The following is a 23,355-nucleotide window of genomic DNA, read 5'->3' on the forward strand; positions in this document are numbered from 1 at the left end:
ATTTTAACAATCAAGAGAACTTTGCTTTTACACATCATGGAATGGCAAGATGAATCTTATGACAAATACGGAGAGGGATATTGCTGAATTTTGGTCCATCTGGCAAGTTTGGAGGCTATGGGGGAGGGGGGTGGTGGTCAATAAACAAATAACCATATTTTGTCAGTATTCATTTAAAGTGTTGCTAAATAGGGTAAAAGGATGATAATTCATGAGAACTTCCACCAGAAAGGGTATATCACAACTTTTTATCACAATTAAAGTGTTTAGATGAGCATGGAAAATATATCAGTATTTGAGGAGTGATTCCCCGGGGGGGGGGGGGGGGGGGGGGGTGGGGGGGCGAAATGCACTCACTACTCAGAGTGTTACAGTGGACAGATGTGTATCTTGCCACTTTTTATGGGAGTGGGACTCGGATGAGGGTACAACTTTAGTTCTTCAAAATCCAGTACATGCAGACCTTCCAACCTTCTACAAGAAAAAGTATTCTTAGAGGGGAAAAAAAGTATTTTTTGACAGAGTATTTTAAAAAATTTGTCTAAATGTAACAATCGCCAGCCTGTTGTAGTGAGATCAGTGAAAAACATGAAATGACTCTACTTGAAAACTTGATAATTCACCTTTTTAAACATGTGCTTGTAGGCAAGAATTTACTTGTTCTTTTCATGCAACAAGTTACTGGACCAAACTGATTTTTACTGGTCTGGGACCATCGGACTGGCGCTAGTGTCATGCCTTGTGTATAATACATACTCCATGATTGGAAATTTTTTTAAAAAGTAACAAATCATTAAAAAAAAGTATTGGTGTACTCATAACAAAAAAGAGGAACAAATACTCTAAAAAGGGAACGGTTGGCATGTCTGTACATGCATATGAGTAAGAGTCGAAATCATTGGAAATACAGTGTAGTTCAGAAATGTATCGAATCTTTTTAACATTTCATTTAGCAGTCTAATTTTATGATTTTTCAACATGTGATGTTCAAATGAATTGTTATAAGTTAACATAATCTTTAAAAATATATTTAATAATAACCACTAACATATATAGAAACATGAGATAATCACACATGGCATAATCACATAATCGCACATAATATATATAATCACACACGATTCTAAATGTTCAAAAGAATCCCATTCGAGTATATTCTCCATAATAGTAAAGACCATATCATTTTATTCGTCTATGAAAGGCACAATCAATCTATGATTTAATAGACAAAGATTAAGCTAAAGGAATGTTAATCTCCACCAATAAAAAAAGTAATGCGATTAATATAATAGTGAATACAGATATATTGTACATACATATCATATACATGCACAAATGAAGGTAGTTATTACTAAATATATACCACACATGAAAATATACAGTAATTACTCATTACTCACTATTGATTCACATACATTACAATGCTCAAAATATTATTTAGTTGCCATCTGGAAAGCAAGTATTTAATTTCAGTCAAAAAAAGACAAACAATAAATCTATATTTGAGTCTAAGTTTATATACATTTTGTTATACTTTTTACAGAAACAAAATAACATATTATGCAGGGAGCTACATAACTTTTTAGAAGCACTTGCCCAGTCAGGAAAGTAAATTTTTAAATAGTTGGAATATACTTGCTCAAAAATCTATTTCACTTGCCCCAAAATGTCCTTGAAAAAAAAAGTTTTACCTCTTCAAAAGAAAGTTTTGCAGTTTTATATACCATTGTCCCTTTTCTCTCTTTTGACATGAACTGATCTAAGTTGTTATTGCACTTCTTTTACCAAAGTGATTTTATCTTGCCTGCTATGACAAAAATTAGCATCAATATCATATGGAACCTAATTTTGGTCATTCTACTTTCAGAATTTTGCTTTCTACTGTGTGATCTTGCTTGCCCAATTCAGGCAAGTAGTTTTGGTCTTTGCTTAAAAACACTTGTTTGACTCTAACTTTTACTTGCCCCGGGCTATCGGGCAAGTGCTTATGTAACACCCTGATATTATGTATTCATTAGTATTACTACAGAAACAAATAAACAAAATCTTATGGATTTAAGCTGCAGTAATCTTTGGTTAAGGACGATCCGTACCTTAATTCACAAGTTCTGAAATTATTATGTTAGATCCAAAGGTTAATGAAAAAGATTCTATTGGGATTAAAGATGATTAGATCAAAGTATATAATTTATTTTGTATTAAAATTTTCAATATACCATATATTGAATAGCATTTCTACAATCATGATTTGACTTCTATTGATGGCGACATCAAAGATTAAAATTAAGAAAACATTGGAAAAATATATGTTTTCATCAATTCTGCACAGACGATGGAGAAATCTGATTAAATAACAAACTACAGGCATGTACAAGAGCATAGGCTGGTTTCTCTGAGGGAAGGAAGGGGGGGGGGGGATCTTGGAATAAGGAGCTGATTAAAGTTCATAAAAATAGAAAAGATGCTCAGTAGTTTTTTTTTGAAGTTGTCAAAAGAGGAAAACATTGTAATTCTATAATCTTTATTTTTCGTTATTTCTAAAAATATTTAGACATTTGTTATTGATAATAATAATTCTTTATTCATTTGTATGCTATCTATTCATTCATTTCATAAATTTCTTGGGGGCTCAAGAGAGTGGGACTCCTCTGTCTACCCTAGATTGAGCACCCTAACAAGAGATGCTGTGAGAAAATTTGAAAGAAATAATTCTGGTAGAGTCTTTCACTTCAATTCCTTCATGTATTCACATAGAACATGATGATTAGAAAGAATTACAGCAGGAAAGAGAGTCAAGGAATGACCTTTTGAAAACCTTCACAAAGCCTTTCAAAAGCCTTTTACAGTACACGACGAGAGAAACTGGGACAACAGGGCAAGTCTTGCTGCGCATCATACTGAGTTTTTCCATGAGGTTTATGGCTGGCATCCATGTTCTTATCTGGGTCCCGTAACAGAAAGGTTAGCGATTGATCGCACGCTTGATTTTCATGATTAATTGTACATTGTAGTCAATGCAATTAATCATAAAAAATGTTCTATCATCATTGCTAAGGTTTGTGTTATGCGCCCCTGATCAACGACGACATATCTGCATGATAGGGAGAACAAGAGAAGAGTATGCGAACAATGAAGTAAAATTAATAAAGTCACTCAAGAAACTTCACCAAATATTCCAGATTTTCAAAACAAATTCTCCATTTTGCAAGAAGGTATTTCAATTCAATTTATTAATAATTCATAAAATGCAAAGCAGATATATACAATAAAATGTGTATGGGAATAACAACAAAAGCCTATGGCTTGCTAAACAGTGATCCCCTTACATACAAAATATACAATATGACATGGTAAATCAATTAGAACTTAAAAGAACATTCAAATCTACAACACAGGTCAATTACAACCAGACTACAAACAACAGACACACTAACCCCCCCCAAAAAAAAAAAAACACACACATAAAAAAAAATGCCTGTGTAGGTTTTGTAGAATCAATATGCAGATAAAATAAAGGTACACACAGATGATAGTTTTACGTGCCCCATAAAAGGCAAAACCAAGTTTTAGTACCTTTTTGGGGAGAGGGGATGAAATATTCGAAATATTGAACTATAGAACACCAAAAAATATATAGTTTGTAAATAAAGAATGTGTAAAAAAATTGTCTTAGGAAGTTACATTTACACATTACACAAAGCAAAAAAAAAAAAAAATTAAAACCTCTGTTCATTTTATTCATATAAACCCAATGTTGGTGTTGACATGACCTTTAATGATCTTTGCTAATTATCATATCTAAAAACGGAATATGTGGATGATGTTTATTGTGAATGCATTCACACATTTTTACTTTTAAAATGAAAAGGGCAAAAAAAAATAAACAAAGGAAAAAAGGTTGATTACCATGGATGTAATTAAGTGTTTGAAGGTGAAGGAACCTCAGTAGTATCTGGTTTGATACACTCGGGTGGTGGCTGTAAATACAAGAAAGAAAAAGGAAAGTTGGTAATAAATTTGAACTTTAAAATAAGGCACAGATGAATGACTATTAAAAAAATATAACATGGATGAAGTTCATACTCTTACAAAGGTAGCACTTTAATGATAATATTATTTAATTTGGCATTTCAAAATATAGAGAGGTAAATGTACTTGTATTTATTCAAAAAGAAGAGAAATTCAACTGCAATGTACATAATACATCATATGGAAATTAACACCTGTATGGGAGTATGAAATACTATTCAATTGCTTTTCCAAATAAAGTATATTTCCATAGCAATCATGTATTCATTGATGTTTTCAAATAGTGGATGGTTCCAAAACCTAAGCATCATAATTGTCCTTTGTTTAACACCTTTTGAAACTGAAATAACAAATGTCACAAATAGGCAATATGTACAGTATATACAAAATTCAGGGAATTTTTTCCCATGTTCAGCCAAGCATAAAACCAAAATTACGTTACTCTGCATCAGATCCGTCATACCACTGTGGTCTCAAATTTCTATCTTATGTGTAATCGGACCAATCTATGAGGAAATATCCTTCAGTGCAATCATTCATGGATCCCATATTTACGTACTTCACCCAGCTGGCATAAAGTAACCACATTTTGTGGTTTCACCCACTCACTTTTGATGCAAATTCTTAAAAATCATTGAAAAAAAATTATGAGAAAGAGTAAAAAATTCTAAACATACAAAGCCAATTCTTATTACATTGGTATCTTTTGTTCAATGCTAAAAATATCAAAGCGGAAAATAATCACTAATATCTATAAATTGGCAACTCATTAGAAAAATAAATATTTGGCAAATATATAACCTTTCTTAAAGTCAATCTTTGTTCATTAATGTTATATTAACATTACTTTAAAAGAGAAAAATGCATCAATGATAGAAATATATTAGAATTGCCAATTTGAAGAATAGACAATTATCAGATAAAGGCTTTAATGACAGTCCCAAATGGGGTTTAAAAATCCAAATAATTGTACTTACTCTGATTTGGGACATGATACGTGGTCACTGTTCCATTGCTACTTGGGACGATGGTCTGACCAGGGTACGTGTAGACGGTCTGCTGCACGGGGTAACAGGTCCCCAGACCACCTCTCTGGATTTGAGTGACCGACTGACCATTGGGATAGTAGGTTGTAGAGGTCACCCTGGAAGTGGACCCCGGATTGATGACGGTCACTGGTGAGGGGTTGACGGTATACACCGGGGGAGGGTTGACCGATACGACTTGGGGAGGGATCGGGGCGGGTCCGGCTGCATAACAGGGCGGAGGAACAGTGCCGTTGATGATGACGGGTGGTTGCTGTCCATGCGGGGCATTGGGGGCCACTCTCTGAAAAATATTAAATGAATGTACAATTGACAATCAACAATCTGAATAGAATATATCTCTTTAACATGACATTGTTGGTAGAAGTAACAAAAACATATTTCATGAATGAAAAAACAAGAGTCATGTCATTTCCAATATCAGCAGTTTATCCTCTAAAATGAAATAAGTGACGTATGATGTCAAAAATGGTTCTATTTTTTTTAAAAATGTTACTGCATTCATATGCTTCAACTGTTCTGGGCCTATTATCAAATTAGCAAGTTGAACTCTCTACTCAGTGGATTTGACACTGTATATATTATTTCATAAAACTTATTATGAGAAGACCAAGTGAATCCTAATGAAATGATAGATTGTGCATACACATGTGACCAGTCATTAATTTTGCCTCACGCATAGATTAAAAACTGATGAGCGGTAACAGTATAATATAGTGACCAGTAATGATTTGAGATGAGGATGGTTCATCAAATTACAAGGATCCACATCAATACCTTATCCAACATATAATACATATTGTACAACGCCTACTTAGCTTGTTGTACGCGAGCAAATGGGAGGCTGAATGTCAAACATTTGTACAGTTGCACACAAGACGTACCATACAAAATGTACCGTTGCACGGCTTTAGGAGGTGACGTCACAATGAGATTTAATTCACTGCGCTCAGTAAAAATGAAGGTGCAATACGCGTATAAGCCTGCTGGCTAAATGTGCAATGCTGCCCAAGGTCATGTGCGCTTGTGGGATTTAGCTTTTCGCTTTCAATTTTTTTTGCTCCCTTTTCATAGATTATTGCAGGGAAAAACTCTTGTTTTTTCATATTTTCGTTTAATTCCGAGGCGTTGTACAACACAAATAGCGAATATTCATATTCGTGCAATGGTGCGAGATTTCGCATTCGGTGAAAGAAAGAAACGCTCTATTCAACTCGGCTAATGCCTCGTTGAATAGAGCATCCTTCTTCCACCTCATGCAAAATCTCGCACCATCGCACTCATGCCTATTTGCTATTTGTATACCATTTTGCTTGGGCAAATTACACACACTTCTTACCTTTGAAACAGCCCAAGCCCGGTAAGAACTGTTCGAAAGGTACTTAATGCATACATGTATAATTCTTATGATTACCCTCAATGATGTTTATTATCTGTATACTATTGACCAGATGCGACTACCAAGGTATCATTCTCAAACAGTCAATCATATAATAAGAATCAAGGATTATTATTATTATTATCTGTGCCTGGGAGTTGAAAAAGCAAAATGAATCAATATGACCTGTAGGTCTCTCCTCCCGATAAAACTGTATGGGGGAGTGCAGGTGGACCAATACAATGGGGTTTCCCCCTACTCTTATACGAGTAGTGCAGTGGGTTTTTAATGTGCAAAGGTGGTGACTATCCTCTACACAGGGCCTCCATTTGACATCCTATCCAAGGGACAGTGTGTTTTCCATTGTAACATAGCCTGCATCTATGGAACAGGGGAGGAGCATGTGTATACATAACACAGGCTTCAGTCATCCACCCGGGGTGCACTCGAACCCACGACCTCTGGTTCAACAGACAGACGCTTTACCGACCGAGCTAACATGCTCCCTTTGTTTTACACTTATTCCAAAAATCCTTATTAACCCTTTGAAACCGGAATTATTAGGGCGGCCGTGACATACATGTACACCCTGAATTATGTGCACACAAATGACTTCTCGACCACATTCACACAATTCCCCATGATCTGAGACCCAACGGCACCTTGCCCCCGCTAGTACCCGGACCGAGCCGGCTGAAGTTGTTTGGCTTCTCGTAGACCTAGTCTACAATCAGAAATATCAAATTTAGTGTCTGTTTTGGGCTCCAAATCACTGTTTTCACCAAAGTCAGATATACCAATTGCTTCCCCATAGTAAGCATGTGACTCGCCGCGTATTACACCGTGTGTTACCGCACATACGACACAAGCAACCACAAAAAAGTGGCATATTTTGGCCATTTTTTAAGCTAAATCCTTCCGAAATCATTGCCGACATTGACTGAAATTATCGATTAAATATTCCTACACGTACTAGAAATATGACGTCATTTTAAAAGATCACCTGACATTTAGAATCCATGCTTTTGAAGTCACATGGCTGTAGACCGGTATTCCGCCCTATCGGGTATTTGCGCGTTTTCTGGCAGGCTGGTATTCCGGCCTATCGGGTTCAAAGGGTTAAACTTACATTAGCTCTGATGACATCATCAAACACAAGTTTCCAAGTCTGGGCATCGTCGGCCGAATCCGCACAGAAGATTGTATTTGCCTGACTTGTACGGATTTCAATCAAGCCCAGTATATCGTGGCTGGACGGAGGCGTCACACCAGTCACATCACGTGCAATCTGAATGTAGTACAAAGTACATGTAAGACATTAATACCATTTATCACCTCTCAAAGTTGAGGAAAAAAAAAAGAAGACAAGGATTTAATGTTTCGGACAGAGAGATTATTAAGTCAAAGTCCAATTTCTGATGATTTTAATCCAATTTGCCAAGGTCCAAGCGAAATGCTCATGAAGGTCAACCTAATAATTATTCTTTTCTTTTTATTAACTGCATCTGGTTTATGAGTGTTCAGATACTTGCGTAAAAAAAATCACTTTTGTGAATCTTGACCCACATGTCATTTTGTTTTATCTTGCTCTTTATGGTACATCCTTTATTTCAATTAGACAAAGTTGATAGTGGATCAAGTATGCATGTATGTATGTTTTAATTATTTAAATACAGGATAAAAAAACCTGCTTTCAGCGGCAAAGCTGTTTTTCAGCAAGTCCGTACATAAAAGTTGAAAAACATAAAACAATAAATTTTAAATCATGAACAAAACAATAAATACAAACATTTGAACGGACATAAATTACATGACAAAAATAAAGATTTGAGATAAGAGAATAAGAACTAATAAAGCAACAGAAAATATATACACATTTACACAGTGGGGTTAGCCAAGATGGTGTTAGCTGGTCTGAGAATAACACCATATAGGAATTAGACTCAAATGATCATTTGAACAAATAAGTACTAATGTTGGACCAAATTGTAATTAGACCAAACTGATCTACATGTGGGCATTAGACTAAAATGATCATTTCACCAAGTAAGTTGGTTGGATCAAATCGTGATTAGGCCAAATTAATAGTAGATCAGGTGGATTTAGCAACGATGGTGTTAGCCGGTCTGAGAATAAGACCAGATCTAAGAATTAGACCATCTGACAGTAGACCAAGTGGATATCTTTAACAAACCTTCAAGACGAAGCAATCCCTGGGGAGGTTGATTTGTCCTTGTAGGTCTTTCTGCTTCTCATCATTGAAATACGAAAGCATACCGTTCGTCTTCAAGATACAGTAACAACTCTTCCATCTTCTCAATACATCACCTAAATAAAGAGAACGAGAGAATGTGAAAAACAACTTAAGGTTGACGTTGTGTATAATACAGACATTGCCAATCTAGGTTTAATTTCATTTCAATGATGGAGTTGTATTTTCAAAAGGGATTATATTTGCCCGTTTCCTGTAGTGCTAAGGGAAAATATTCTTCCAAGGAAAAAATACATTTTCGGATGGGATTTGAAATATTAGGCTATTCATTAAACAGATAGACCAGGCAACATTTGTTGCATAATAGATTTACAAGCAGAGTATGCATTAATGATAATACAGTAATACTACTAATAATAATATGGAACATATATAGCGCTCAATACAAATGTTTCTAAGCGCTGCATACTATTGCCCCGGCTTTAGCATGGCTACCCTGATTGGACACTCAAGCATTCAAGGAATTCCTTCCTACTGAGTACCCATTCACTACACCTGGGTGAAGAGTGGTAAATGTAGATAAACGCCTTGCCAAAGGACGCGATTGCTGCGGTGGGGTTTGAACCCCAGACCTTGTGGTTCAAAGTCCGGAGACTTATCCACTGAGCCCGACACCTCTACAATATGATATGGCTTTATGATAAATTTGCAATGCTCGCTGCAACTCTGATCCATCATAACAGAAAAATGTATAATAGAAAAATGCAGAACGCACATGCTTCATGAAATCAACGCGTACACACTAGCATGTACATCAAGTAAACTAAACTACCTAACTACACAACTTTCAGCAGGAGTGATGTCACCTACGTGAATATACCACTGCCATTAGCAATACAACAAAGTTATATTCGTTGAGGTGCAGGGAATAATTTTGCTTTACAAATTTGAAAGGCATTTTTGGTCAGAAGAGAAAAACAATCAACTAAGTAATGTAGGCTACAGACCTACAGTCCTATGTAAAAATATGCCATACAAAAGACTTTATGAATACATTGTAGCAGTCTTTCAAAAATGTGGAGCGAAATGCGATGCGATACCAGGAAAATTATTCCAAGGTGACATCAAAACCTAGATTATATAACAAATGTGACCCTTGCGGCTTTGATCATATGATGACATATTGAACTATCACTGATTTGAATCTACATAACCTATGTGATTTTATTCAGATAACGCCTACCTACCTACTAGGGGTAATTTCATTTTCTTGAATTAGTTGTATTTTCCTCAGGGAGTATATTTTGCAAAAAAGCGACAGCGTTGAGGGGAAACATTCTCCCAAGGAAAAAATATGATTCCAAAACTTTTGCTCCGGCAACAATTCCTCGGCTATAAATTCCACACACTAATTGTATGAAGACTACAACCCTGGATTTAACACTATACCCTACCATAAACTAAAAGACGTTAACATAAGACCATATTGCAAATTTGTAACCCTAATCCTAATCCTACACCTTAGATGAAATAAAGCCAGGAGCAATCGTCGCAGGAGCAAATGTTATTATGTCACCAAAAATATAGCTTCAGGGCCCCATTGCATAAAAGTTACTAATGATAATGTTGCCATCCGATGGTATACAAATAGCGAATAGGCAAGAGTGCGATGGTGCGAGATTTCGCATGAGGTGAAAGAAAGTTGCTCTATTCAACGAGGCGTTAGCCGAGTTGAATAGAGCGTTTCTTTCTTTCACCGAATGCGAAATCTCGCACCATTGAACGAATAAGAATATTCGCTATTTGTGTTGTACAACGCCTCGGAATCTAGCGAAAATATGAAAAAAACGAGTTTTTCTTTCCAGTAATCTATGAAAAGGGAGCAAAAATATTGAAAGCGAAAAGCAAAATCCCACGAGCCGGGCCCACAAGCGCACGTGATCTTGGACAGCATTGCGCATTTAGCCAGCGGGCTGTACGCGCATTGTCACCTTATTTAATGAAATCGCATTGTGACGTCACCTCCTAAAGCCGTGCAATGGTACATTTTGGATGGTACGTCTTGTGTGCAACGGTACGAATGTGTGACATTCAGCTTCCCATTTGATCGCGTACAACAAGCTAAGTAGTCGTTGTACAATAACTACCATGGTAACACTGATCACCAACCAATCAAAATCAAGAATTCCATACAAGTTACCATTGGATGCAAAGTTTTCATAATGGTAACTTTTAGAAGAATGTTTAGACCAGCTGAGTTTGTATTGGCCATGTAAAGCCTGTATCACATGCTGCAGCTCTGATGAGTCTATGTAGGGCTCAGCCTCAAGTAACTGGACCAGACCACAAAATAAAGCAATAAATAAAAAAAATACATCTACATTGCCAATTTGAAGACCAGAAATAAGAAAATGAGCCCAGATGGGCTAACTTACTCTCTCTCTGCATCCAGCCAGCTTTCACAACATGGTGATTTGCTGCAACTGCACTTGTTGCCATTTTCAAAATGCAGAGGTCCCAATTCACTTCTGAAATAAAAATAAAGATGGTAAATATCTGGAAAATTACATGTGAAGAGCGGATGAAATATGAGAACATAACTATCATATCTTACTAGGGGAGGGGGGAAGCATGTAAGTCAAAGTGCTAAGTGAAAAATCAAAGATCATATGACTTGAAAATTACAACTATGATGATATTTTGATTATGTTTCTACATGTATCATGCTCTGAATGCAAAATTCTACTTGGAAAAAGATTAATTTGCATAAAGAAAAACATCGAAAACATTTAAAATGTAATTACACAATGAATGAACATTTAAAAATGATAGAAACAAGAACAGTCCCAAATAGTTACTTAATATCTTTTAGTATTTTGTCTTTAAATTAAAATCCTTTCAAGAAATAATAATCATGCTAATCAGTGCTGATAATGCACTGTCCTGTGTGGAATAGTCATTGCTGTTTTGATTTAATAAAGCATTTTGACCAAAATATAAATACATATAACTACAAATATAATTCAAACAAAAGAATGTAATGAGTGACATCATCGACTTTCTCCTTTGCAGCTGTGACTGTTTACTGTGAAAATAAAATATGTTTCAAAATGTCATAAATTTCTCTTTTTTTCATCTGGTTTGAACAAATTTTCAGCTTTGTGTTTAATCTTTCTTTTATATCTAAATCAAATATTTGTTGAGGTGGACTTTCCCTTTGTTCCAAACACTTATTGAAACAGCAGAAATCTGAATCTGGTATGAAAATTATTTTTACTTTGATAGGCGATCACTTTTTGATTATTGTTAAAGTTTGACTTCAAGTGCAGATGTAGGTCTAACCTGTATTTCCACTTTTTTTTGTTTACCTCACACTGTGTGTGTGAGATGGCAAGTTGAGAACCCCCCCCCCTCCCCAAAACAAAAGAAATGTTAAAGTCAACACTCAAAACAGACCTACATGTATGGATTTCAGCCTAACGTTAGACAGAAATTTGTTTGTTAATGTTACTTTTGAGGTGCTTTATGAACAATGTTTTTTTTTTTACTTTTTTGTTTCTGCTCATACACATCTAGCTCAGCGAAACACCATCACCTAACATTACAGACAGATCTTCTTCTTCTTTCTTCTTCTTTAGGTGTACTGCCCAACGCCCCACAGTGGGAGCCAACCGGGCAGGAAGTGCGCAGATGTTAATGGTGCGGAGAGAGAAGATGCTTTTTTAGTCTTTGCTTTGCTTTGTATAGATTTGAAGTACGTTTCGCTTGAAGGTTTCTATGTTCTTGATTTCGATGGTTGGGGGTGTGAGGGAGTTCCAGTCTGGGATGGTTCTTGGAATGAACGAATACTTGTAGCAGTTTTTTTTGGTCGAGATGGGAATGAAGCTTATGGATGAAGATTTAAACTTACAGTGAGATAGAGACTGACAAGTCTGAAGACGTGAAGGCAGTCAGCGGGAACTCTAAAATTTTATCAATAGGCAGCTAGCAGCTGACAGAGTCACAGACAGCATACAGGGGACTGTTTTTAAAGATCTGCTGACATTTTATTGTCATTCCGGCTCCATTATTCCCAATTTTAGCGTTGATAAAATAATGGCAGATGTAGCCGTCTACCCCAAAGCTGCAAACCAAGCCTGAGCTGCGCTGCCCATAACCATGATACCCACTTATAGTGAGTGATTGTATAATTATACCGACCGGCCTTGTATTACCAAATGCGCACATCATACACGTCAGACAATAATTTCATACATTCAGAACTTTGCAAGATCCTTTCAGAGCCAAAAGGAACTAGAAATACAGAATTAGAAAAATGATGAAAAATAGTCAAAAATACATTTTCAAATTCATATAATATTCTAAAAAAAAGATATTGTAAAAACTAAAAATAGCTCATCAGTGATTTTGTTGTTTTCCAAAGTAAAAAAAAAACTTTTCACATAGAAAACACACATTTGGTAGAATCCATACCTACCATTTTATTGACTGACCAAAACATTTCACATGCGAAATGAGGTCCGATTTGAAGCTGATAAGTGACATCATTCATACTACTTTTACTGAATCTAAGACCAAGTGAATCATAACACAAAATAAATTTTTAGCAATTTTTTTTCATAATCATACTACTTTTATCTATAATAAAATAGTATATATATTATATAGGGCCTAGAAGGCTAGCCTAGATTAGTCATAATAATAATAGAATAGAAATTTTTGGTAATTTTTTTTCATAGATCTAGGCCTATAATGGCTATATATTTTTTATCATTCAGTATTGGTGCAGCAATGGTGAAAGTTTGGTGGATTTCATGAGAATATTGGGTCATATGACTGAATTCATGAAGTGTTCGGTATACTAACACTAGTAGTACTATCCATAGTTTACTATCGAGCTGTCCCCGATCGACCCGTACCCGCCCCTGCCCGCAATGTCGTCCGGCCCATCATCACGGGGACAGTGCCACACACGAATTCCATTTTCACCGTCCCTGAAAAATGAAATTATGCTATTCTTTTTCATTCATCTCACTAACGTTTTTATTACGATTGCTTTACAAGAAGAATGCAACAATATACTCACATAACCAAATCGTAAGATAACTGACAATATTTCAATTAAATTCAAAGAACTGTGGGCTGTTTGTTCTCGGATATATCGCAATGATGACAACATCTATTTTTATCTATATTTACGTCGTAAAATATTACGTCATGTGTGCGGTCACATGACGTGGTCATGTGATCTGTTCTAATTCGCTCTCAATCATTGATATCAATGGTCCATGTTGATATGCAACCATAGAAATATATATTTCTATGTATGCAAGTAGCTAGCTAGATCACGAATATGATATGAGTAGTAATTTGTTTATGCGATTTAAATGCAAACGTCTGAAATTTCTTACTATGCATCTAATTTTGAAGAAATTTTCCTTGGAAAATTAGACATTAATACTCATGAACCCGCGAACGCGCCGATGAGATACCCTCGCTCTTGCTCTTATGAGTTAATTAGTTTTCTTTCATGGATTAACGTACCCACCCGCATTGAATAGCAAGTGCCGATCAATCGATGGGGTCAAAAAGTAGTTATTTTTTCCTCTCCGGCAGAAAATTCGTGATTGCGAGAGGAAATTAAATATATAATTTTCTTTCACAAACTTAAAATAGTTAATATTTCAAAAACATTGTATTAAATATCTATTTTCAAAATACATCCAAATTTCATTAGGGTTTATATAAATTCTTTTTTTTATTTAAATACATTGGCATAATTATAGGCAAGCCTAATAAAAAAAATACTTAAGTACTTTGTGAAAGGAGAGAAAAATTATAAATTGATCGATTATATTAAAAAAAAAAGGACCCAAGAAATTATGGATTATAAATTAAAAAATTGGAACCAGTGGGATTCGAACCTGCCATCTATTGGAACCAGTGGGATTCGAACCTGCCATCTACTACGCAGTAGATGGCAGGTTCGAATCCCACTGGTTCCAATTTTTTCTGACTTATGATTTATGATTTTCATACAGATCGAGCATACTGATCTTATGATTTTCATTACAGATCGAGCATACTGATCTTAAACAAATAGGAGTAATGCCGAAAATTTGTTAAACAAATTATAACTTCCTCCTATAAAAGCCTCTTTATTTACTATGGATTCAATGATATGTATAAAAGGAGAAAAAATATATGAAATGACCTGGAAAGAATATAATGCGCAAAAAATGTGATTGATTCCGAAATAAATAAGTGGTACAGGAAGGCGGATAAATTGAATCCTGCTATGTAACGCATGCTTACGTAATATCTTGCTTTGAAATCCGCCTATCATAATCAAAGAAATGAAAGGTAATTTGACCAAGAAGATTATATGACTGGAGTTCCAACAAATTTATTCAAGTTGCTGTTGATTTCTAAAGAAGCACAAAGGAAAGAACGACAATAAGGACCTTTTTATGTTCGCCTTCGAAGCCGCCAGTTTCAGTGAAGAAAGCAGAGGGGTGAAATTTTACGAATATCCAATTGTATCAATTTTCCATCGTTCATATCAATAAACAAACTAAAATTTGAATGCATGACAAAACATCAATAACCAAGCACTATAACGACGAGACATTTGCCCAAATTATATCAATTAATTTGTTATTAGTGAACAGAAAGAAAGAATTTGACCCTTACTGAAGCCAGATTTTAACACTTTTCCGATGTTTGCGGCGAATGAAAATTTCAATCGTGATCTGCAGATTATCGTTGTTCATTGCTGTATATGCCAGATGAGTGCCCGCACATGCCAAGTCAAGCAAATTTGAGTCATATTTCAGGACATTTTGTATTGTTTATTTTCGCATGCCTCCGAATTATGTACTTCACATATAACCATACCAAGATGCGGCGAAAAAAGTAGTTATCATCACAATTCACAAAAGCATATTTCCCTTTATAGCTGCGGAGTCATGAGGAAATCATTTGTCTTCACAATTGCAAGAGATGTTGAGCAAAATCAATGCCTGACATATTTTCTGCTGTCGGCTTTTAACCTTGTTTAAAGAGACTTTATTCAAAGAGTTTATTTGCTGCCGGGATTTGCTGTTACTCCATCTCATTTGAAAGCTCATTGATTTGACCAAAATTGTCCAAGAAGTACTATTCCCGGCTATGAATTCTCTGTTGATCTCTTTGTCGTGAGGGACATTCGAAAATAATTTGCTATGATCTTGGTAGTGTACTTCTGGGTCGCGGAGTGGGAACTCATCCTCGTGCGAGCGCTGTTCTAGATTTCTATTTTTATTTCAATTTAGCCCACCGATGTGATTAGCAAGTGCATATCACTGGTGGGGTCAAAAAGTGGTTATTATATATCGCTGCGGAAGTAAACGATCTAGGTGATGAACTCGTTATATTTATATTAATGTTTTTATTATATTAAAGCAGTTATTGATTCACGATAATACTGCAACATGAATTTTCTTCAAAAAACTCTAGAATAAATAATAAATCTCATAATATAACAAATGTAAACAGATATCAAATACATTATTCTAGAAAGTTTAACAATGAAATGTATTTTTGTTCTTATATAACACAAAGATTGGATGATATAATTGATTACATAAATTGTGCCAAGGATTATATCGATTATATATATTTCTGATGGGTTAAAAGCGAAGTCTTGAGAGGGTGTCTGCGCGCTTGTGTGAGGGTGTATGTGTGTGTTCAAGGTTAAAGTTTATAGTGGTTCCTCAGTGGTTGTACACTGAGATGAAAAAAAAATCATTTGACTTTTTATGGTCAGGAAAAGGTCGGATAAAGAGAATTACAATGTACCAGGATTGCTCACAAGGAGGTTTAAAAAATTAATGATGAAATTTAAGTTGTTTGTAAAGTTTTAAACATGTTAAACGATTACAGTGCTTTAGGAAGAACGGGATGCAGGATGCAAGTTGTATTTGATTTTTGTTTCCGATCAGTTGGGGGAGAGGGGAAAATTCTGTTTCTATGTAACTTTGACACTTTCAAATCAAATTTTATAATTATAATTTGATTCAGAATAAATTGAATGCTTTGAAAGACATGAAGAAAAGTCAATAGACCGAAAAGACTACTAAATAAAATATTATATTTATCAATAAGAATGTTTGTGTAATTTTTGACAATGATCTTTTTAATGATGGAATGTATAGCGTGCGATATAATTTTTTGTGATAAACACAATAGGCCTGTTTATTTTTTGGGTAAAAAATTCGGCATCACTGGAAATCATCTTCTCCAAATGACAGATTTTTTTTTTGTTTTATACTCTTAATCGAGGTATTTATTCAGAGTGACATGTAAACAAACAATAAAATTCAATAATTTGTTGAATATCACTTATTTTTTTAAAATTTCCAAACTTGTTTTTTTATATAAACTTTCTAAATAAACACTTATAGTAAGCTTGAATTCAATCAATAAAGAATTTGCATCATATTTTTTTACCCTTGAATATGCTTTTTATATAATTTCGATAAGTAAAAAATTGAGCAATAACAAAAAATAGATTACACAAAAACATGGCTGGAATTTTGCAGATCATAACCTATAATTAATGTGTTTTCATCTATAGTAATAATAATCTTGAAATTATAAAATACTAATCTTTCTATAATCTTTCAAAATAATCGAACATAATATTTACAATATGGCCGAGTGATCTAAGGTGCCTGGCTGTACATGTAAAGTCCGGGGTTCGATATCCGGGGTTTCCCCTACTCTTATTCGAATAGTGCAGTTGGTTCTTAACGTGCAAAGGTGGTGACTCTCCTCTACACGGGGCCTCCATGTAACGTCCTATCTGAGGGACGGAGTGTTTTCCACTGTAACATAGCCTGCATCTATGAAACAGGGGAGAGACGTTTACACACAACGTACTGGCTTATCAATAAGAATGTTTGTGTAATTTTTGACAATGATCTTTTTAATGAAGGAATGTATAGCGTGCGAGTTGATTTTTTGTGATAAACACAAAAGGCCTGTTTATTTTTTTGTAAAAAAATCGGCATCACTGCTAATCATCTTCTCCAAATGACAGATTTTTTTTGTTTTATACTCTTAATCGAGGTATTTATTAAGAGTGACCTGTAAACAAACAATAAAATTCAATAATTTGTTGAATATCACTTATTTTATTCAAATTTCCAAACTTGTTTTTTTTATATAAACTTTCTAAATAAACACTTATAGTAAGCTTGAATTCAATCAATAAAGAATTTGCATCATATTTTTTTAACCCTTGAATATGCTTTATATATTATTTCGATAAGTAAAAAATTGAGCAATAACAAAAAATAGATTACACAAAACATGGCTGGAATTTTGCAGATCATAACCTATAATTAATGTGTTTTCATCTATAGTAATAATAATCTTGAAATTATAAAATACTAATCTTTCTATAATCTTTCAAAATAATCGAACATAATATTTACAATATGGCCGAGTGATCTAAGGTGCCTGGCTGTACATGTAAAGTCCGGGGTTCGATATCCGGGGTTTCCCCTACTCTTATTCGAATAGTGCAGTTGGTTCTTAACGTGCAAAGGTGGTGACTCTCCTCTACACGGGGCCTCCATGTAACGTCGTATCTGAGGGACGGAGTGTTTTCCACTGTAACTAGCCTGCATCTATGAAACAGGGGAGAGACGTTTACACACAACGCACTGGCTTCAGTCATCCGTCCGGGGTGGATTCGAACCCACGATCTTTTGGTTCGACGGGCAGACGCTTTAACCGACTGAGCCAACTTCGCTCTTATTTGATTTGCAAGCAGCTTTACTACCTTACATATCGTATGGTAAAAAAAAATCAATTAAATTAATGAAAAATGTTTTTTTTGAAACCTTGGGTATAACAATTGACAAATCATTTCGCACCTGTTCCTTAACAGAAAACAAAATAAGTCATTACGAGCCATTAAAAATTGAAATTCATGCTTTTCATATTACTTTGTTTTCTCTAATCAACTAAATAGAGCTCTGAGAATGGTAATATTGGGCGTAAATAACATTTATAGCATTCCCAATAGTTGTACTTGAAAAAAAGGGTCTAGTATAGACTCTCGGCCTCGTGGGTTATCCTCCCCCACCATGAGAATACGGTCTCGCGTTAGTCTGTAAGCTCAGACTCAAATTTGTCCCTTGAAACAAAACCATGTGAAGACTACAAACCAAAAACTCTCTTGGCTGAGTCTAGTCTCACTACTTCAGACTCTACATTAGGCACTACGCGAGTTGCGAAAACTAAGGGTCTGCGCCTGCAGACTAGTCTGCAGGCGCAGACTATGATTATGAGTCCAATGCTCTAACCACTGGATCACACGACCCTAAAGTTCCGAAAGGCAACAAATTTATTCAAGCAGCCGTTGATTTCTAAAGAAGCACAAAAGAAAGAACGGCAATAAGGACCTTTTTATGTTCGCCTTCGAAGCCGCCAGTTTCAGTGAAGAAAGCAGAGGGGTGAAATTTTACGAATATCTAATTGTATTAATTTTCCATCGTTCATATTAATAAACAAACTGAAATTTGAATGCATGACAAAACATCAATAACCAAGCACTATAACGACGAGACATTTGCCCAGATTATATCAATTAATTTGTAATTAGTGAAAAGAAAGAAAGAATTTGACCCTTACTGAAACCAGATTTTAACATTTTTCCGATGTTGTTGTAGTTGTTGAGCAAAATACATGCCTGACATATTTTCTGCTGGCGGCTTTTAACCTCGTTCAATGAGATTTTATTTGCTGTTACTCCATCTCATTTGAAAGCTCATTGATTTGACCAAAATTGTCCAGGAAGTACTATTCCCGGCTAGGAATTCTTGTGAGGGACATTCGAGAATAATTTTCTATGATTTTGGTAGCATACTTCTGTGTCGCGGAGTGGGAACTCGTCCTCGGGCGAGCGTTGTGGTGATAGCTACTTTTCTATTTTCATTTCTATTTAGCCCACCGATGTGATTAGCAAGTGCCTATCACTGATGGGGTCAAAAAGTAATTTCGTATGTATCGACTTCGATAACAAAGACTTCAAAATGGAGACGTAAACAATCTTTCTGCTGAACTCGTTATAATTATTTATTGTTTTTATTATATTAAAAGCAGTTATTAATTCACGAAAATACTGTAACATGAGTTTTCTTCAAAAACTCTAAATAAATAAAAAAATTAATAATATAACAAATGTAAACAGATATTGGATACATTATTCTGAAAGTTTAACAATAAAATGTAGTTTTGTTCTTACATGTATATGATACATAGATTGATATATAATCGATTACATAATTGTACCAAGGATTATATCGATTATATATATTTCTGATGGGTTAAAACTGAAGTCTTGAGAGGGTGTGTGCGCGCTTGTGTGAGGGTGTATGTGTGTGTTCAAGGTTAGTTTATAGTGGTTCCTCAGTGGTTGTACACTGAGATGAAAAAACAAAACATTTGACTTTTTATGGTCAGGAAAAGGTCGGATAAAGAGAATTACAACGTACCAGGATTGCTCACAAGGAGGTTTAAAAAATGAATGATGAATTTTAAGTTGTTTGTAAAGTATTAAACGATTACTTTAGGAAGAACGGGATGCAGGATGCAAGTTGTATTTGATTTTTGTTTCCGATCAGTTGGGGGAGAGGGGAAAATTCTGTTTCAATGTAAATTTGACACTTCCAAATCAAATTTTATAATTACAATTTGATTCAGAATAAAATGAATGCTTTGAAAGACATGAAGAAATGTCATTAGACTGAAAAGACTACAAATGAAATATTATATTTATCAATAAGAATGTTTGTGTAATTTTTGATAATGATCTTTTTAATGATGGAATGTATGGCGTGCGATTTAATTTTTTTGTGATAAACACAATAGGCCTGTTTATTTTTTGGGTAAAAAATTCGGCATCACTGGATATCATCTTCTCTTAATGACAGATTTTTTTTTATTTTATCCTCTTAATCAAGGTATTCATTCACAGTGACATGTAAACAAACAATAAAATTCAATAATTTTTTGAATATCACTTATTTCTTTCAAATTTCCAAACTTTTTTTATATAAACTTTCTAAATAAACACTCATAGTAAGCTTTGAATTCAATCCATAAAGAATTTGCATCATATTTTTTTTTACCTTTGAATATGCTTTTTTAAATGATTTCGATGAATAACAAATTGAGCAATAACACAAAATAGATTACATAAAACATGGCTGGAATTTTGCAGATCATAACCTATAATTAATGTGTTTTCATCTATAGTAATAATAATCTTGAAATTATAAAATACTAATCTTTCTATAATCTTTCAAAATAATCGAACATAATATTTACAATATGGCCGAGTGGTCTAAGGTGCCTGGCTGTACATGTAAAGTCCGGGGTTCGATATCCGGGGTTTCCCCCTACTCTTATTCGAATAGTGCAGTTGGTTCTTAACGTGCAAAGGTGGTGACTCTCCTCTACACGGGGCCTCCATTTAACGTCCTATCTGAGGGACGGAGTGTTTTCCACTGTAACATAGCCTGCATCTATGAAACAGGGGAGAGACGTTTACACACAACGCACTGGCTTCAGTCATCCGCCCGGGGTGGACTCAAACCCACGATCTTTTGGTTCGACGGGCAGACGCTTTAACCGACTGAGCCAACTTCGCTCTCATTTGATTTGCAAGCAGCTTCACTACATTACATATCGTATAATAAATAAATGAAATCAATGAAGAATGATTTTTTTTTAAACCTTTTTGCGAAAATCATTTCGCACCTGTTCCTAAAAAAGAAAACAAAATAGTCATCAAGAACCACTAAAAATTGAAATGTATGCGTATTATATGACATAAGATTTGAGGTAGCTGCTCGTTGATGACGTCACAAATCCGAAACTTGAAATTCCAATACTGCAACTTTTTTCATCTTCAATGGATCTTCCTCAAACCTTTACCAAATTATATATGTGTTAATTATATTTGTTCTTTTTTTTACAACAAACTTTGCGTAATGGTACACTACACTTTAACATGTTTCGCCACCTCTAGAATACCCCGGATTGATAGGGGTTCGCCTACTATATTCATTGGCATTAACTTGTCAACCACTGCGGAGTCAAAGGCTAGTGCCTATCGAGCAGTGGGGTCAAAGAGAGAATTTGTTCAACTTCCAGAGAATTGCCAAAGGTAGGATGATGAGCAAATATAAGAACATAATATATTATGATAATATAGTTGACAAAATTAAAACACTGCTTTAGGAAAAATTTTGATAATTGATTTCTGAATTCATTCAAATACGAATACATACAAAAATGTATAAAACGGTAAATAAATTTTGTATACTTCAAAGTTAGCTTAAAACATGCTCGAAATTAATTCTGGTAAATAAAGCATGATTGATACTGAAATGGAATTGATTGATTACATGATTTTCGTTCACAAAATGTATCGATTCTAATGCTCTTGCAACTTATATGAGCAAGTCCATGATGCATTCAACTTATGCCACATTACATTCAACTTATGATACATTACATTCAACTTATATGAGTAAGTTCATTATTTGACGCAGGGAAAAAATAGCATTGTAGACATAAATGCCTCAGTCAAGAGCAGTGCCGGGAACAGAACCTCGGACTTTCAAGGTGTAGTCGGGCACATTAGACCACTCGACCACGTCATCTCTCCATGGAGAAATCATTCAAATCGCTACATTGATTGGTATCGTTATTAAAGGTCAAGTCCACCTCAGAAAAATGTTGATTTGAATCAATAGAGAAAAATCAGACAAGCACAATGCTGAAAGTTTCATCAAAATCGGATGTAAAATAAGAAAGTTATGACATTTCAAAGTTTCGCTTATTTTCAACAAAATAGTTATATGAACGAGCCAGTTACATCCAAATGAGAGAGTCGATGATGTCACTCACTCACTATTTCTTTTGTATTTTCTTATATGAAATATGAAATATTTTCATTTTCTCATCATTGTCATGTGAAATGAAGTTTCATTCCTCCCTGAACACGTGGAATTCCATTATTTTAACATTTTGTGCTTGAATCCACCGAAACCATCCGAATCAGGGTGTATTCGGGCAGAAATTATCCGAATTTGTTCGAGAGAATTCGGTTAGGGTGTAATCCGAGCTTAATACAGTGATCCGAATTCAAGGTCATGATTCCCGATTCAAGAGCGTCCTGTGTAACACACAGCCTCGGTAAGTCTACATACACCGTGTCTGTACAGATGTAACATTCGAGTTAGGCAGTACCATGTCTTTTATGAAGACGAGATTCTACACTCGCAGTCTATTTCACACGATAGGCCTAATAGGAAATTTTCGCGATGACCACGCAGATGGTTCCCATAACGTAACAAATCTGTTGTCAAAAGCCCTTCCACACGAAAGAGCATATTCAAAACTATAATAAACACTAGAAAACACAGGGGTGGATCCAGGATTTTTCCAAAGGGGGGGGGCAAATTTTTCAGAGGGAAATTTTGACTAGCCAAAATTAAAAAAAAAGGTTTTCCAGCACAAATCACGCATATTTCGTACCAGACAAAAATTTGACAAGGAAAAAAAAGGTCTTCAATTTCTAAAAAAGGGGCACACCTTTGTTTTGATGGCATTTATACATTACACCTTTG

At 34.9% G+C, this 23,355-nt stretch overlaps 1 protein-coding gene across 2 annotated transcripts; it reads right to left on the reverse strand.

The window, feature by feature from the left end:
- Positions 1 to 1,754: 1,754 nt before the first annotated feature.
- Positions 1,755 to 13,862, reverse strand: LOC121429864 (pleckstrin homology domain-containing family B member 2-like). Of its 2 annotated transcripts, none has more exons than XM_041627122.1 (7): positions 13,752 to 13,862; positions 11,101 to 11,190; positions 8,648 to 8,781; positions 7,583 to 7,741; positions 5,007 to 5,358; positions 3,907 to 3,977; positions 1,755 to 3,091 (listed from the first exon to the last, which is right to left on the reverse strand). In XM_041627122.1, exons 2-6 carry the CDS (start codon positions 11,162 to 11,164, stop codon positions 3,943 to 3,945), a joined length of 744 nt encoding a protein of 247 aa, XP_041483056.1. In that variant the 5' UTR covers positions 11,165 to 11,190; positions 13,752 to 13,862; the 3' UTR covers positions 1,755 to 3,091; positions 3,907 to 3,942. The 2 variants fall into 2 exon arrangements, with proteins under 2 accessions (XP_041483056.1, XP_041483055.1); XM_041627121.1 differs by having other exon boundaries at positions 11,101 to 11,193.
- Between the last annotated feature and the right edge of the window lie 9,493 nt (positions 13,863 to 23,355).

The sequence above is a fragment of the Lytechinus variegatus genome, chromosome 16, assembly GCF_018143015.1.
Source record: "Lytechinus variegatus isolate NC3 chromosome 16, Lvar_3.0, whole genome shotgun sequence".
Taxonomy (NCBI): Eukaryota; Metazoa; Echinodermata; class Echinoidea; order Temnopleuroida; family Toxopneustidae; genus Lytechinus; species Lytechinus variegatus.

Excerpts from the sequence above, each read along its gene's own strand:
- LOC121429864 (XM_041627122.1), bottom strand. The coding sequence starts at position 11,164 with ATGGCAACAAGTGCAGTTGCAGCAAATCACCATGTTGTGAAAGCTGGC. Across the intron at positions 8,782-11,100 it reads TGGCTGGATGCAGAGAGAGA|GTGATGTATTGAGAAGATGG; the intron begins GTAAGTTAGCCC and ends CTCTTTATTTAG. Across the intron at positions 3,978-5,006 it reads GTATCATGTCCCAAATCAGA|CCACCACCCGAGTGTATCAA; the intron begins GTAAGTACAATT and ends TTGTATTTACAG.